General features: G+C 60.8%; 1 protein-coding gene across 9 annotated transcripts; it reads left to right on the top strand.

The window, feature by feature from the left end:
* Positions 1–726: 726 nt before the first annotated feature.
* On the top strand, positions 727–11,656 carry LZTS2 (leucine zipper tumor suppressor 2). 9 transcript variants are annotated; one of them, XM_044240326.1, is made up of 6 exons: positions 1,489–1,633; positions 2,379–2,572; positions 6,965–7,414; positions 8,053–8,715; positions 9,286–9,543; positions 10,301–11,656. In XM_044240326.1, the coding sequence occupies exons 3-6, from the start codon at positions 7,007–7,009 to the stop codon at positions 10,982–10,984; spliced, it is 2,013 nt and encodes a 670-aa protein (XP_044096261.1). In that variant the 5' UTR covers positions 1,489–1,633; positions 2,379–2,572; positions 6,965–7,006; the 3' UTR covers positions 10,985–11,656. The 9 variants fall into 9 exon arrangements, with proteins under 9 accessions (XP_044096265.1, XP_044096266.1, XP_044096267.1 ...); XM_044240330.1 differs by lacking the exons at positions 1,489–1,633; positions 2,379–2,572 and adding an exon at positions 727–901; XM_044240331.1 differs by lacking the exons at positions 1,489–1,633; positions 2,379–2,572 and adding an exon at positions 1,151–1,292.
* The last annotated feature ends 19 nt before the right edge of the window (positions 11,657–11,675 follow it).

The raw sequence follows: 11,675 nt of genomic DNA on the forward strand, positions 1-11,675 counted from the left end.
TGTTGTGTGTGAGAACTGTGGCTACATCTGTTTACCGAAACAGACCCTGGAACAAAGCTGCTCTCTGGGGAAGAACCTGCGGTAGGGGGGAGGGGGTAGCTCCTCCAGGGCCTCCCTTCTTGGGGGTCTCTCCCAGACTGGCTGGAGCCAGTCCTCCTAATCCCGCAGTAATCATTCCCAGCCGCTGGCTGGTCTCTGCCTCACCCAGGGTCTGTAACATTGAACGTCAGCCATGTGTTCCAGATGTACACCACCAGGTCATTCCTACCTCTGAGGACTCTGGTTTACTGGGAATGCCTGGTGTGTTCTCTCTCAGGAAATCCTTTAGGGATTTCCATTAGGGGACCTTTTTGAGGTCTCTGTGAATTGGGGATAGAAGAGTAGATACAACTTGCCTGTTTGTCTTGCCCAGCCCTCCTAGCAGACTCCCCACACACAGCACAAACCAGAATGATGGGAGGGGAAGTTAATGCTCCCCCACACCCACCCCCTACGCAAACACATTCCACTGCACACCTGTCCTAAACTCACATCAAGATTAGCTTCAAGTGTGTTCAGGAGTCCCTGGAGCCTAGAAAGCAGTGGGGGATCCCTGGGTCCTGTGTAAGGTCCTTGGGAGCCACTGTCCCTGTGCCCAACCAGAGTGGATCTAGGCAAATTACTTGGGCTCTGCCTATATCCGATTGGATACTAATAATCTCCCTGAGAGATCAGGAAGGGCCCGGCTGCAAAGGGGCCAACTGGATCTACAGCCCTGTCCTCAGATTTAGCGTCATATTTGTGAGGGGGCATCTTGGGTCCTCTAGCAGCTTCTTTACTACAGATGGGTTTGAGAAGAGACTAAATTCACCTGGACTCCGGCTGCCCAAGTACTCAGGCTGCAAGTACGGCCCAGAAAGCTGTAGGTACCTTGCCACAGGCTGCCTTGGGTGCCGGAGGGAGCCCTAGGTGCCACCCCGCAGTACCGTGCAACTTCCTGTTTGTGCGTGTGGGTGGAACTTCGGGAGTAGAAGGGAAGCCTGGCCATGCTCTGTGGGGGGCCAGGACCGGCAAACAGGCTCACCTGGGCGGACTCCTGCTCAGGGGGAGGGGAGGTGCTGGTTCTGCTAGGGCAGTTCCGACCGACCGGAGGGCGGGGCGGGGTCTGTTTTGGTGAAACCCGAGCGGTCTTTGTCTGCTTCCTAGGGGTTTTCCTTGCTCCTGGGGAATGCGCGGAGTGGGTCCGGCCTGATTCCCTACCGGGCAAGTCAGTGGCAGTAAATCCCTATCGCGGACCGGGTTAGGGCGGCCAGGTAGTGTAGTTCTCGGTCACGTGCTGGTCGTCCCTTCCCCCACGTCGAAAACCAAATCCAGAAAGCTGTGAAGTCGGAGGCCAGAGACGCAGCCTCACCACCGCCGAACTCCCGCGGGGCTGGGTACCAGGTCGGCTGTTGGGGGGTAGGGGGTGTGCTGGGCAGACCACTCCCCTCCCTGGGTCGGGGGCGCGGCCTCAGCCGCCCCGCCCTACCAGGCCCGGCCAGGCGGGCGCCCGGAGTCCGGAGCTGGCTGCGAGCCGGCGGATCTGCGGCGAGGAGGTGCCCGTGCTGGAGCAGGAGCTGGGCGGGAGCTGGAGCAGCGGCGCAGGTGGCGCGGGGTGAGTGGTGGGGCGGTGGAGGTGTCGGAACTCCAGCCTCCCGCACATCCCGGCTCCCGAGCGAACTTTCCCGGTTTAGGGAAGCCGGGGGTCAAAGTGAGGAGGGGGTCCCACTCTGGGCTGGGGGTGGGGGGTACAGGCGAGGAGCCTGAACAGGGAATCGACACGGAAACTCGCCGACTGGTCCATACACGCGCGCACACAGACCCACGCACTTGGGACACACGAACACACGTGCACTCCGGAAAGGACGCGCCCTGTGGGTTACCCTTGCAGTCCCTGGAGCAGCGCCAAGGGCCCACAGGGACCCCCAGCGGACAGGGTGCTCTGCTGTCGCGTACTTGACGGAGGTGGGAGAAAAGGGCTGCCCGGCGACCGCCGACGGGGGCGGGCCGGGTGGGACAACTCCGGAGGTTCCTGCTTCCCGGCCGCCCACAGGTGAAGACTAAGACGTAAACAGGCGCTGAGCACGTGATCGCTCCGCAGACAAGTGGGCTGTGCTCCCCCACCCCCGCAGCTGGGCGAGGACCGGCCTCCCCAGTCCTGGGCGAGTCTGCGAGATCTCCTGCCGGGCTGTATTCCATTCTCCGCCTTGAAACGTTAAGCCTTCCCCCAGAAATGGGAGCACAACGCCCCCTGGAGTCCGGGTAGCACAGGACTAAAAAGAGTGTAGGGCTCGGTGGGGTTACCTGGGCTCCTCTTCTTCCTTCACCCCAACGTGTTCATGGTGCCCTCATCCCTGAAGGTATCGCTGGACGGCATTGTACAGCAGCCCCCGCATCATACCTCCAGTCTGGGGAGCAGCTGCCTGAGCGCCGGTGGGTCCCCTTCCTACCACCACCCCAACTTGCAGAACGGAGAGCTCCTCCTCTCACTGTAGAAGCAGAAAGCCCACTCATGCAAGAGTGGAAGCCCTCCATTCCCGGAGAATGCATGAGGGTAAATGTCCCCTAAATACGGGAGTGGGCCTGTGTCCCTCGCCTAGAAGGGAGGATGAGCCCCCTCCCCCAGGGAATGAGGGAGTGGGCAGCGGCCCTGTGCCGCCTCCTCTGCCCCACCCTCCACCCCTCCACACATGCTGAGCCCAGCTGCTGCCTGAGCTTCTGGGCTGGCTGCCAGAAAGGGGAGGAGGCTCCTGGTCCCCCAAGAGGCTGGGATCAGGGCAAGGCCAGAGGAGGGGGTCTTTACTGGGGAGAGGGGCTCAGTCTGTTCTTGTGAGGATCAGGGTCTGGGGTGAGCCTGAGGGTGGTTGGGCTATGGCTCCCTTTCCAGGGAAAAAGAAAGAAAAACAACTCTTTCCATGGAGCTAAAAATAGAGCTGAGAGCCGGCCAGGGCTGTGGCCTGGAAGGGGGGGATGCTCCTTCCTGGGGCAGAGGAGTTCTGGCAGGCCTTGGCCTTGGGGGTGGGGATGCAAGTAGGGGGTGGGAGGAGCTCCTTGCCCAGGGGTGTGGGTGTCAGCTGACCTGACTGGGGCACAGAGACCCCTGGAGGAAAGTCTGTGTGGTAAAATGTTTGTAAAACACCACGTGTGTGTGTGTGTGTGTGTGTGTGTATATAAGTTGTCTGACTGAAGGAGACCACCGGTGTGTGGAAGAGGCTTAGGAGAGGAAGCCCATTTAAAATTATGTCTGTGTAGGAAGGGCTTTGAGTCGATGTGAAAGACTGTGCACAGCAAGGTGTGTGACACCCAGGTATGTCTGTGTGTGAGTTAGACTGAAAGATTATGGAAAGAAGGAACATGGAACCACGTGATGGATGAGACTGTGGTTGTGGCTGCATGGGACTGAATGTGGGAAAGGTCGTGTGGGTGTTATGAAGACTGTTGTTTGCAAGAGGGTGAGAATATCTGTGACCCGAGAAGACAGAGGAGTGTTGTCAGCTGTGAGGCTGGTGTAGGTTTGGACCGCCTCACCCCAGTCATGGGGGGAGGGGGCAGGGGCTGCCTCTCTCTCCCATCAGTGACCTCTCTCTTAACAAATGGTTCTGAAGGAAGGCTGGGGAGCAGACAGCCGCGCCCGGGGCAGGCCTGGGCTCGCGGGGTCGAGAGGGTACAGTGCTGGGGAGCCAGGTAGGGGCCCCCAAAGCTGGGGTGATGACGGTGTATTCTCCGAATGTGTCGCCAGGTGGCGCCGCCTCCGCAAGTCCGAATATGCCTCCATCAACCGCTGGGGGTGGGGCAGGCAGGGCCCGAGCCTGGGTCCCCGACCTGTCCTGGGGAGCAGGGTTCCAGCAGCCGAGGCGGGGGTGGGGGGGGGCAGCTGACCCTCGGCGCCCCGCTCTGGATTCTGAAGCCGCAGAGTGTCTTGTGGGGCAGGCTTCGACCGGAGGAACGGAGGGGGAAGGGCGGCCGCCGTGGCGCCTGGTCCTTTGTGCTCGAACAATGACCAGCTGCCGCTGGCCCCGGGGCCTGGGTAGGGGTAGAGGGTGACCCGCCGCCGCTACCGAGTCCTGAGCCGACCGGGCTAAGGAGGTTGTTGGGGGGTGATCCTGAGTCCCGCGGCGCGGGCCCCGCGTGCGTCCCGCCAGCCTCGCGTGACGCGGGGTGCCTGCGCGTGTCCGCGCCCGGGGCGGGGACGCCCCTCGGACCCCTCCCCCGCGCTGCGCCGCCCACTCGGGCCGGACGGGGGCCGGTCGGGCCGGGGGGCGCCGCGGAGGCGGGGCCGGGCCGGGCCGGGCGGCTCCGAGTGGCCGCGCGCGGGCTGGAGCCGGGCGGCGCGCCTGTGGAGCGCTGGGGGCGGCCCGGGACTGAGCATGGAGCGGCGCGGCGGAGGTGAGGGGGGGCCGGGGCTGGGAGGCGACCTGGGGGCGCCCCCAACTTCTGCGCGGCGGAGGGCGGGTGGGGAGGCGGCAGCCCCCAGCCGCCCCCACTTAATGAAGCGGGGGAAGGGGGGGAGGCTTTAGAGGGTGGGTTGGGGGCTCTGGCTTCCCGTCGCGGAATGGGAACTCGTGATCCCAGACTTGATCCCGCTTGACCGGTCTTTGGAGTTTGGTAGGGGGAGACTTTCCCCAACTCTTCAGCCCCCAAAACAGGTTTGTGGGAGTTCAGCTTAGCCAGACCTGCCTCGGGCACTGGCTGAACCCAGCGCTCGGTGCCCCCAGCCCAAGGGGGTGTGTGTGCGTGTGCTGGGCCAGAGTGATTACTCAGGGAGTGCTGGGGGGAGCCAGGGGTTCCCTTTCCCACAGCCGCAACGCATTTCTCAAAATGGAGCCTCCACTTGCCCCTCCTTCTCTCTCGGGCTCCCGCTCTTGGAGCCGGGCTGGCTGGGCCTGGCTTTCCAGAGGCCTGGCCCTGGCTTCCTGGGTGTCTGGCTCTTAGGTTCCAGTTTTTATATCTTTTCTGGGTTTAGGGGCCCCTGGCTCTGTGGGATGGGATTCAGGGACCCAGGCTCACTGGGTCAGCTTGTCTCCTTGTCTGCCTGACCCTGGGGCCTCTCTGAGTCTTTGTCTCTTGTCTTTGGGGTCTCTGTCTTTCTCTGTCTCTCTCCTGCCCTTATTTCTCACTTTCTTAGGGCTCACTGAAGTGGGCAAATGTGGACAGAGGTGCTGACCTCCTTTGCCCCCTAAGAATCCCCTTCCCCACAGCTTTCTCTGTGCCCTGGAGTGGTGCGGGAGAGGGCAGGAGATGGCAGGAGCCATCTGCTTAGCCCAGGTCTGGCCCTTGGTAGTGGGCTCTACTCTTCCCCAGGTCCAAACCCATAGCTCCTCCGCCTTCAGTCTGGATACCTTCCTGGTTCTCAGGGTCCTTTGACTTGGTAGGGAGGTGGAGGGTAGGCCTATGGGAGTACCAGCCCGAAAGGAGGCCAGACCAGGCAAAGGAGTCAGATAATGTGTGTCTCCTTTCCCCACACTCCAGTGAGTGACAAGAACCAGGCTCCTGCTCACGCAGTTGGCCCTGCTTTCACCCAGGCTCCTACCCACTCTCACACATGCTCTGTACATACGCACACACACACTCCTCTGCACATACTTGTGCACCCTCACTTTCCTCTTCGTATGCTCATGTAAGATACAGGGATTTTTACATACAAACTCATGTGTACCTAAAGGGACATCCATCCAAAGACACTCAAGATAGTTGAGCTCATACACCACAAATTCATGTATCATAGACACAGTTATTACTTTTACATATTTTCTGAGGGATCCCGATGCACACTTGTACTCTCATATGACATGTTAATTTGCACATATGAATAATAGGAATGTATTGATACGGCTGCTCAAACAGGCACATAACACACACTAATTCCTGACATTTTCACTTTTCACATCCACACATTGTTAAGTACTCATGCATGGTCTCACACACACAGATAAGTACAAATACAAACTCCTGTTCCTGCGCGATTCTCTGTCCACTTCTTGGTCCCCGCTCTGCATGATGACTTCAGCAGATGCCAGAGTCCTGGTCTTCGGCCTCCGGACTGGGGAGGGAGTTCCGGGTGGAGGCTTGCTGTCCCCTTCCGGGAAGGAGCAGAGCCTGGGGAGGTGGAGCGCTCTTCCCTGGGTTCCAGGGAAGGGAGATCTGCGAACAGCTGCTGTGATGGTGGGTGGTGGTGGGGTGTCCATCCTCATCCCCTAGGGGCTTCTCAGAGAAATGTCTAAAGCTGGATGGTTTCACAGAACCAGAGGTTGGCGGCAGGCCTGTGTGGGCTCTTGTAGGCCAGACTCATTAGGTGTGGTTAGGCTAGGAGTTGGCATGGAAGCAAGCATGAGCCTGCATCCACCTCTAGAAGGCAGGAGACCCCAGAGGGCACCTGTGGGCTCCCTAAAAGCTCTGGGTTACTCATTTGGCCAGCTCCACCCTTGCCGCCTCTCTGTCTGGGATAAACTGAGGCCCAGCTCGGGGGAGGCTGGGCACTGCCTGGCCTTGGCTCTTTATTCGCTAATTACCATCTGAGTTGCTGTGTCCCTGAGGTTGCTTCTGCCCCAAGTATCCTCTAATGAGGCCACCTGTCCCAGGGGACTGGGAACCTGTGCTGGGCGTTGGTAGAGAACTCCCTCCTAAACTTGGCGTCCCAGCCTCTGGGAGGGATGCAGGTTTGGGCTGGGGCCCTGCATAACCACCAGGCCTACCTTCCCCTCATCGTCTTTGCTTGGTAGGGTCAGCCCTTAGCCCTATTCAGGCCAGAGCTGGGCGTGATCTGGATCCCAGGAAGATCTGAGTTTCCTGCCAGTGCTTGGAGAAGGAGCCCTGGGGGATCAGGGCATCATGGACTGATGTCAGGAAGCTGTTTGATGTGGGACAAGGGGTCAGGAGAGGGACTGAGGGACTTGTATAGGGAGGGGCTCAAGGTGAAAGGACTCTGACACCGCTGCCCTGCTCACAGGTTCCCCTGGAGGCCCTTGGCCAGGCCTGAGCCTCTGTCGCCATGGCCATTGTACAGACTCTGCCAGTGCCACTGGAGCCCGCTCCTGAGGCCACCACTGCCCCACAAGCTCCAGCCATGGGCAGCGTGAGCAGCCTCATCTCAGGCCGGCCCTGCCCCGGGGGGCCAGCGCCTCCCCGCCACCACGGCCCCCCTGGGCCTACCTTCTTCCGCCAGCAGGATGGCCTGCTACGGGGTGGCTATGAGGCACAGGAGCCACTGTGCCCAGCTGTGCCCCCTAGGAAGGCTGTCCCTGCCACCAGCTTCACCTACATCAACGAGGACTTCCGGGCAGAGTCACCCCCCAGCCCAAGCAGTGACATTGAGGATGCCCGAGAACAGCGGGCGCGCAGTGCCCATCTCCGCGGCCCCCCACCCAAGCTCATCCCTGTCTCTGGAAAGCTGGAGAAGGTGAGGACCAGCCTTTTCTTTGGGGCCAGGGTGGAATCAGGAGCCCCCTGAAGAAGCTGGAATTTGGGGGCCGATTTAGAGGAGAGACATGGGCTGCAGAGTCACCAGACCTGGGTTCTAATCCCAGCTTGGCCTCGTTTTGGCTGCATGACCTCAGGGAAGTCACTTGACCTTTCTGAGCCCTAGGTTCTGTATTTGTAATGTGGACACACAATGTCAGCTCTCCAGTGATGGTGGAGAGCATTCCATCACATGACGTATGTCAGTGTTGAGCCTGGTCCCTGTCACACGACGTGTGCTCAGAGGCGAGCTGCTCCGACTCCTGCAAATGCAACAGCTGTGAATCTGACTGTGAATAAGGCCTTTAACTTTGCCTCCTTAATAAGGCCTTCAACTCCACTTGCTCATCTGTAATATGGGCGTAGTGATCATATCTTACTCGTATGGCTCTTGGGATGATCGGAGACGAGCCTTTTAAATGGCTTGATACAAGGGATGTCAGGAGGCCGTCAGCTGTTGGTAGCAGTTAGTATTAATGCGTGGGGATCGGGTACCCCAGATGGGAGGGCAGGGAGTATGACAAGGGTTTTGAAAGATCGGACAGCTCATCCCCAGTGTCACGTGGCACCTCATTTCAGAACATGGAGAAAATCCTGATCCGCCCAACAGCCTTCAAGCCAGTGCTACCCAAACCTCGAGGGGCACCATCCCTACCTAGCTTCCTGGGTCCTCGGGCCGCCGGACTGTCTGGGAGCCAGGGCAGCCTAACACAGCTGTTTGGGGGCCCTGCCTCGTCCTCCTCTTCCTCCTCCTCCTCGGCTGCTGACAAACCCTTGGCACTGAGTGGCTGGGCCAGCGGCTGCCCATCGGGGACACTGTCTGACTCGGGCCGAAACTCACTGTCCAGCCTGCCCACCTACAGCACCGGGGGTGCCGAGCCAGCCAGCCACTCCCCTGGTGGGCACCTGCCCTCCCACGGCCCGGGGCGGGGGGCGCTGCCCGGACCAGCCCGAGGGGCCCCGACTGGGCCCTCCCACTCGGACAGTGGTCGATCTTCCTCCAGCAAGAGCACAGGCTCCCTGGGAGGCCGTGTGGCTGGGGGGCTCTTGGGCAGTGGCACCCGGGCCTCCCCTGACAGCAGCTCCTGTGGGGAGCGTTCCCCACCCCCACCCCCACCCCCACCCCCCCCTTCGGATGAGGCCCTGCTGCACTGTGTCCTGGAAGGAAAGCTCCACGACCGTGAGGCAGAGCTGCAGCAGCTTCGGGACAGTCTGGACGAGAGTGAGGTGACCATGTGCCAGGTGTGGCCAGCAGCGATAACGGGGGTGGTGTGGCAGGACATCCACAGGAGCTGGGAGTCCCAGGAGCATTTCTGTGTGTGCTGGGGGGACACGGTGGGGGGGGTGTCGGGGGGTGCCGGTGAGGCGTTGGGGAGTCCTCCGCCCAGCTGTCGGGCTTCACCTGCAGGGGGGTGAGGATGCCCAGCCAGCACCACCATTGATTGTCTTTCAGACTTGAGCGAGACACTTCACGGTGCTGAGCCTAGTTTCCCTCAGCTATAGATGGGGAGATTTCTGGCCTCCTAGGGTTATTATGAGGATTAAGTCAGGCAAAGGCTGTGGAGTGCTTAGGAATGACGCCTGGCACCTAGGAATTCCTGCAGAAGCGTTTGCTATTCTGGACGTTTCTAGAATCTTAGAAGTGGTCATGACTAGAGTTACCCTAATTTTTCTCATGGCTGAGTGGGGTCTCCTGTCCCTGAGCCCAGCCATAGGCTGCTAGAGCACCCGGGAGTGGTGGAAAGCCATGGCGGGGTGGGTGCTGGATGTGGAGGGGAGCTGCTGGGACCCAGGTCTGCCTTCTGTCCCCAGGCCTACGAGGAGCGGCAGCGGCACTGGCCACGGGAACGCGAGACGCTGCGGGACGACAGCACCGCCCAGGCACAGCGGGCACAGCGGGCCCAACAGCTGCTCCAGCTGCAGGTGTTCCAGCTACAGCAGGAGAAGCGGCAGCTGCAGGACGACTTCGCGCAGCTGTTGCAGGAGCGGGAGCAGCTGGAGCGGCGCTGTGCCACCTTTGAGCGGGAACAGCGGGAGCTTGGGCCACGGCTCGAGGAGACCAAGTGGGAGGTGGGCCAGGCCAGGAGGGGCGGGGAGCGGGGCTCAAAGGGTCCAGCCATACCACTCCCCCTCCAGCCTGCTACTCCCAGAGATCCTCCCCATCCTCACCTCCGGGAGATGGAAGATCCCCCCCTTGGGCTTCCCTTTCTGGGTAGGGGGAGGGTCTCCTCGTGCCACCATTGTAGGTGTCCTCGGGTCAGGTCGAGTGCTCACATAGCCAATTCCGTCCACTGCCTCCCAACCAGTAAGAATAGGAATGTAGCCTGCTCTGCACCCAGAACTTTCTAGCTGTTACTTAGAGTGGATCTTGTGATCCTCAGAGCAGCCCTGTGAGGTGGCTGTTGTTCATCTCCATTTCTGAGCTGAGAAGGACTGGAGCCCGGAATGATTGCTAGTCAGTGGCAGAGTTGAGATCGCAACCCGGGCCGTGTGGCTCCAGCGTCTGCGCATTTCCCCAAAATTCTGGGGTGCCTCTTGGTGGCTCCCACGCCTGCACAACCTGCCGCCAGCCAGTCCCTGGGGCTCTGCAGTGCATCATGATGGTTGGAAGTCACCTGCTTTGAAGGAAAAAGATCTGGGTCTGCATTTTACTTCTGCCACTTACTAACCATATGACCTTGGACATGTCACTAGGCTCGCCTCAGTGTCTCTGTCCATGTAGTGGGTGTCAGGATCAAACTGTCCCCGGAGAGCCTGCGTGATCTCGGGGCCCAAGCCTGTGGGAGAAAACTTCTCACTAGGCTTCCCAACCCCCTCCCACTCCTAGGTGTGCCAGAAGTCAGGTGAGATCTCCCTGCTGAAGCAGCAGCTGAAGGAGTCCCAGGCAGAGCTGGTGCAGAAGGGCAGTGAGCTGGTGGCCCTGCGGGTGGCGCTGCGAGAGGCCCGAGCTGCACTGCGGGTCAGCGAGGGCCGCGCTCGGGGCCTGCAGGAGGCCGCCCGGGCCCGGGAGCTGGAGCTGGAGGCCTGTTCCCAGGAGCTGCAGCGGCACCGCCAGGAGGCCGAGCGGCTCCGGGAGAAAGCTGGCCAATTGGACACCGAGGCAGCCGGACTCCGGGAACCCCCTGGGCCACCTACCGCCACGGACCCTTTCCTCCTGGCAGAGAGTGATGAGGCCAAGGCACAGCGGGCAGCCTCGGGGGTCGGGGGCAGCCTGCGGGCCCAGGTGGAACGGCTGCGGGCAGAGTTGCAACGGGAGCGGCGGCGGGGGGAGGAGCAGCGGGACAGCTTTGAGGGGGAGCGGCTGGCCTGGCAGGCGGAGAAGGAGCAGGTGATCCGCTACCAGAAGCAGCTGCAGCACAACTACGTCCAGATGTACCGGCGTAACCGGCAGCTGGAGCAGGAGCTGCAGCAGCTCAGCCTGGAGCTGGAGGCCCGGGAGCTCGCTGACCTGGGCCTGGCCGAGCCGGCCCCCTGCATCTGCCTGGAGGAGATCACTGCCACCGAGATCTAGGGCCCTTGGCATCCTGGAGCAGCAGGGAGCTTGACTGCAGTGGGGTGGGAACCTTGGGGCCACGGAGGTCCCCCAGGTCTGAGGGCCCCAGAGCCGCTCGTGCCCCGGGATCCAGGTTTCTGGGCCTCTGCCAGGGCCCTGGGGGCAGCCCTCTGACTTGGTTGAGCAAGATTAGCCCCCTTGAAGGTCCCCGTTTCACTGTCTCATAGAGGCTCCTACTCACTTGACCCATCCCACCCCTCCTGCTGCTGCCATTGCCACTCTGCCAACCGCATTTGTCCCTGACGAGGGAGTAGGGGGGCTGGGAGGAGGAGGGGGGTCCCTCCTTTCCACACTCTCCCCTACCCCAAAGCCAGAGAGAGCCAGATAGCACCAGCTGCTCCAGATGTGCCTGCCCCCTCTCTGCCTATGTCGGGGGTGGGGGGCCAGGGCTGGGACTGGGGTCTGACCCCCATGCTCCAGCCCTGCAGCCTCTCTCCTGGGGCGAGGGGGCTGTAGTCAGACCAAAGGAAGAACTCAGAATTGTCTTGTTTATTTGTGTTTGTGACCAAGGGGCCCCTCCCCACACCCAGGTTTATGGCCTCGTTTTCACTTGTATATTTTTCCACACTGTAAATTTCTTGTACAAACCCAAAGAAAAAAATTAAAAAATTTTTTTTGTTTTTAAAAAAAGACGAGTGTGCTAGGTAGA

This window comes from Neovison vison, chromosome 2, assembly GCF_020171115.1.
Source record: "Neovison vison isolate M4711 chromosome 2, ASM_NN_V1, whole genome shotgun sequence".
NCBI classification, from domain to species: Eukaryota; Metazoa; Chordata; class Mammalia; order Carnivora; family Mustelidae; genus Neogale; species Neogale vison.

Bases quoted from the DNA above. Each gene is read 5' to 3' on its own strand.
- LZTS2 (XM_044240330.1), top strand. From the start codon at position 7,007: ATGGCCATTGTACAGACTCTGCCAGTGCCACTGGAGCCCGCTCCTGAG. The intron at 8,716-9,285 runs GTGTGGCCAGCA...TTCTGTCCCCAG, and splicing joins GTGAGGTGACCATGTGCCAG to GCCTACGAGGAGCGGCAGCG. The intron at 9,544-10,300 runs GTGGGCCAGGCC...TCCCACTCCTAG, and splicing joins TCGAGGAGACCAAGTGGGAG to GTGTGCCAGAAGTCAGGTGA.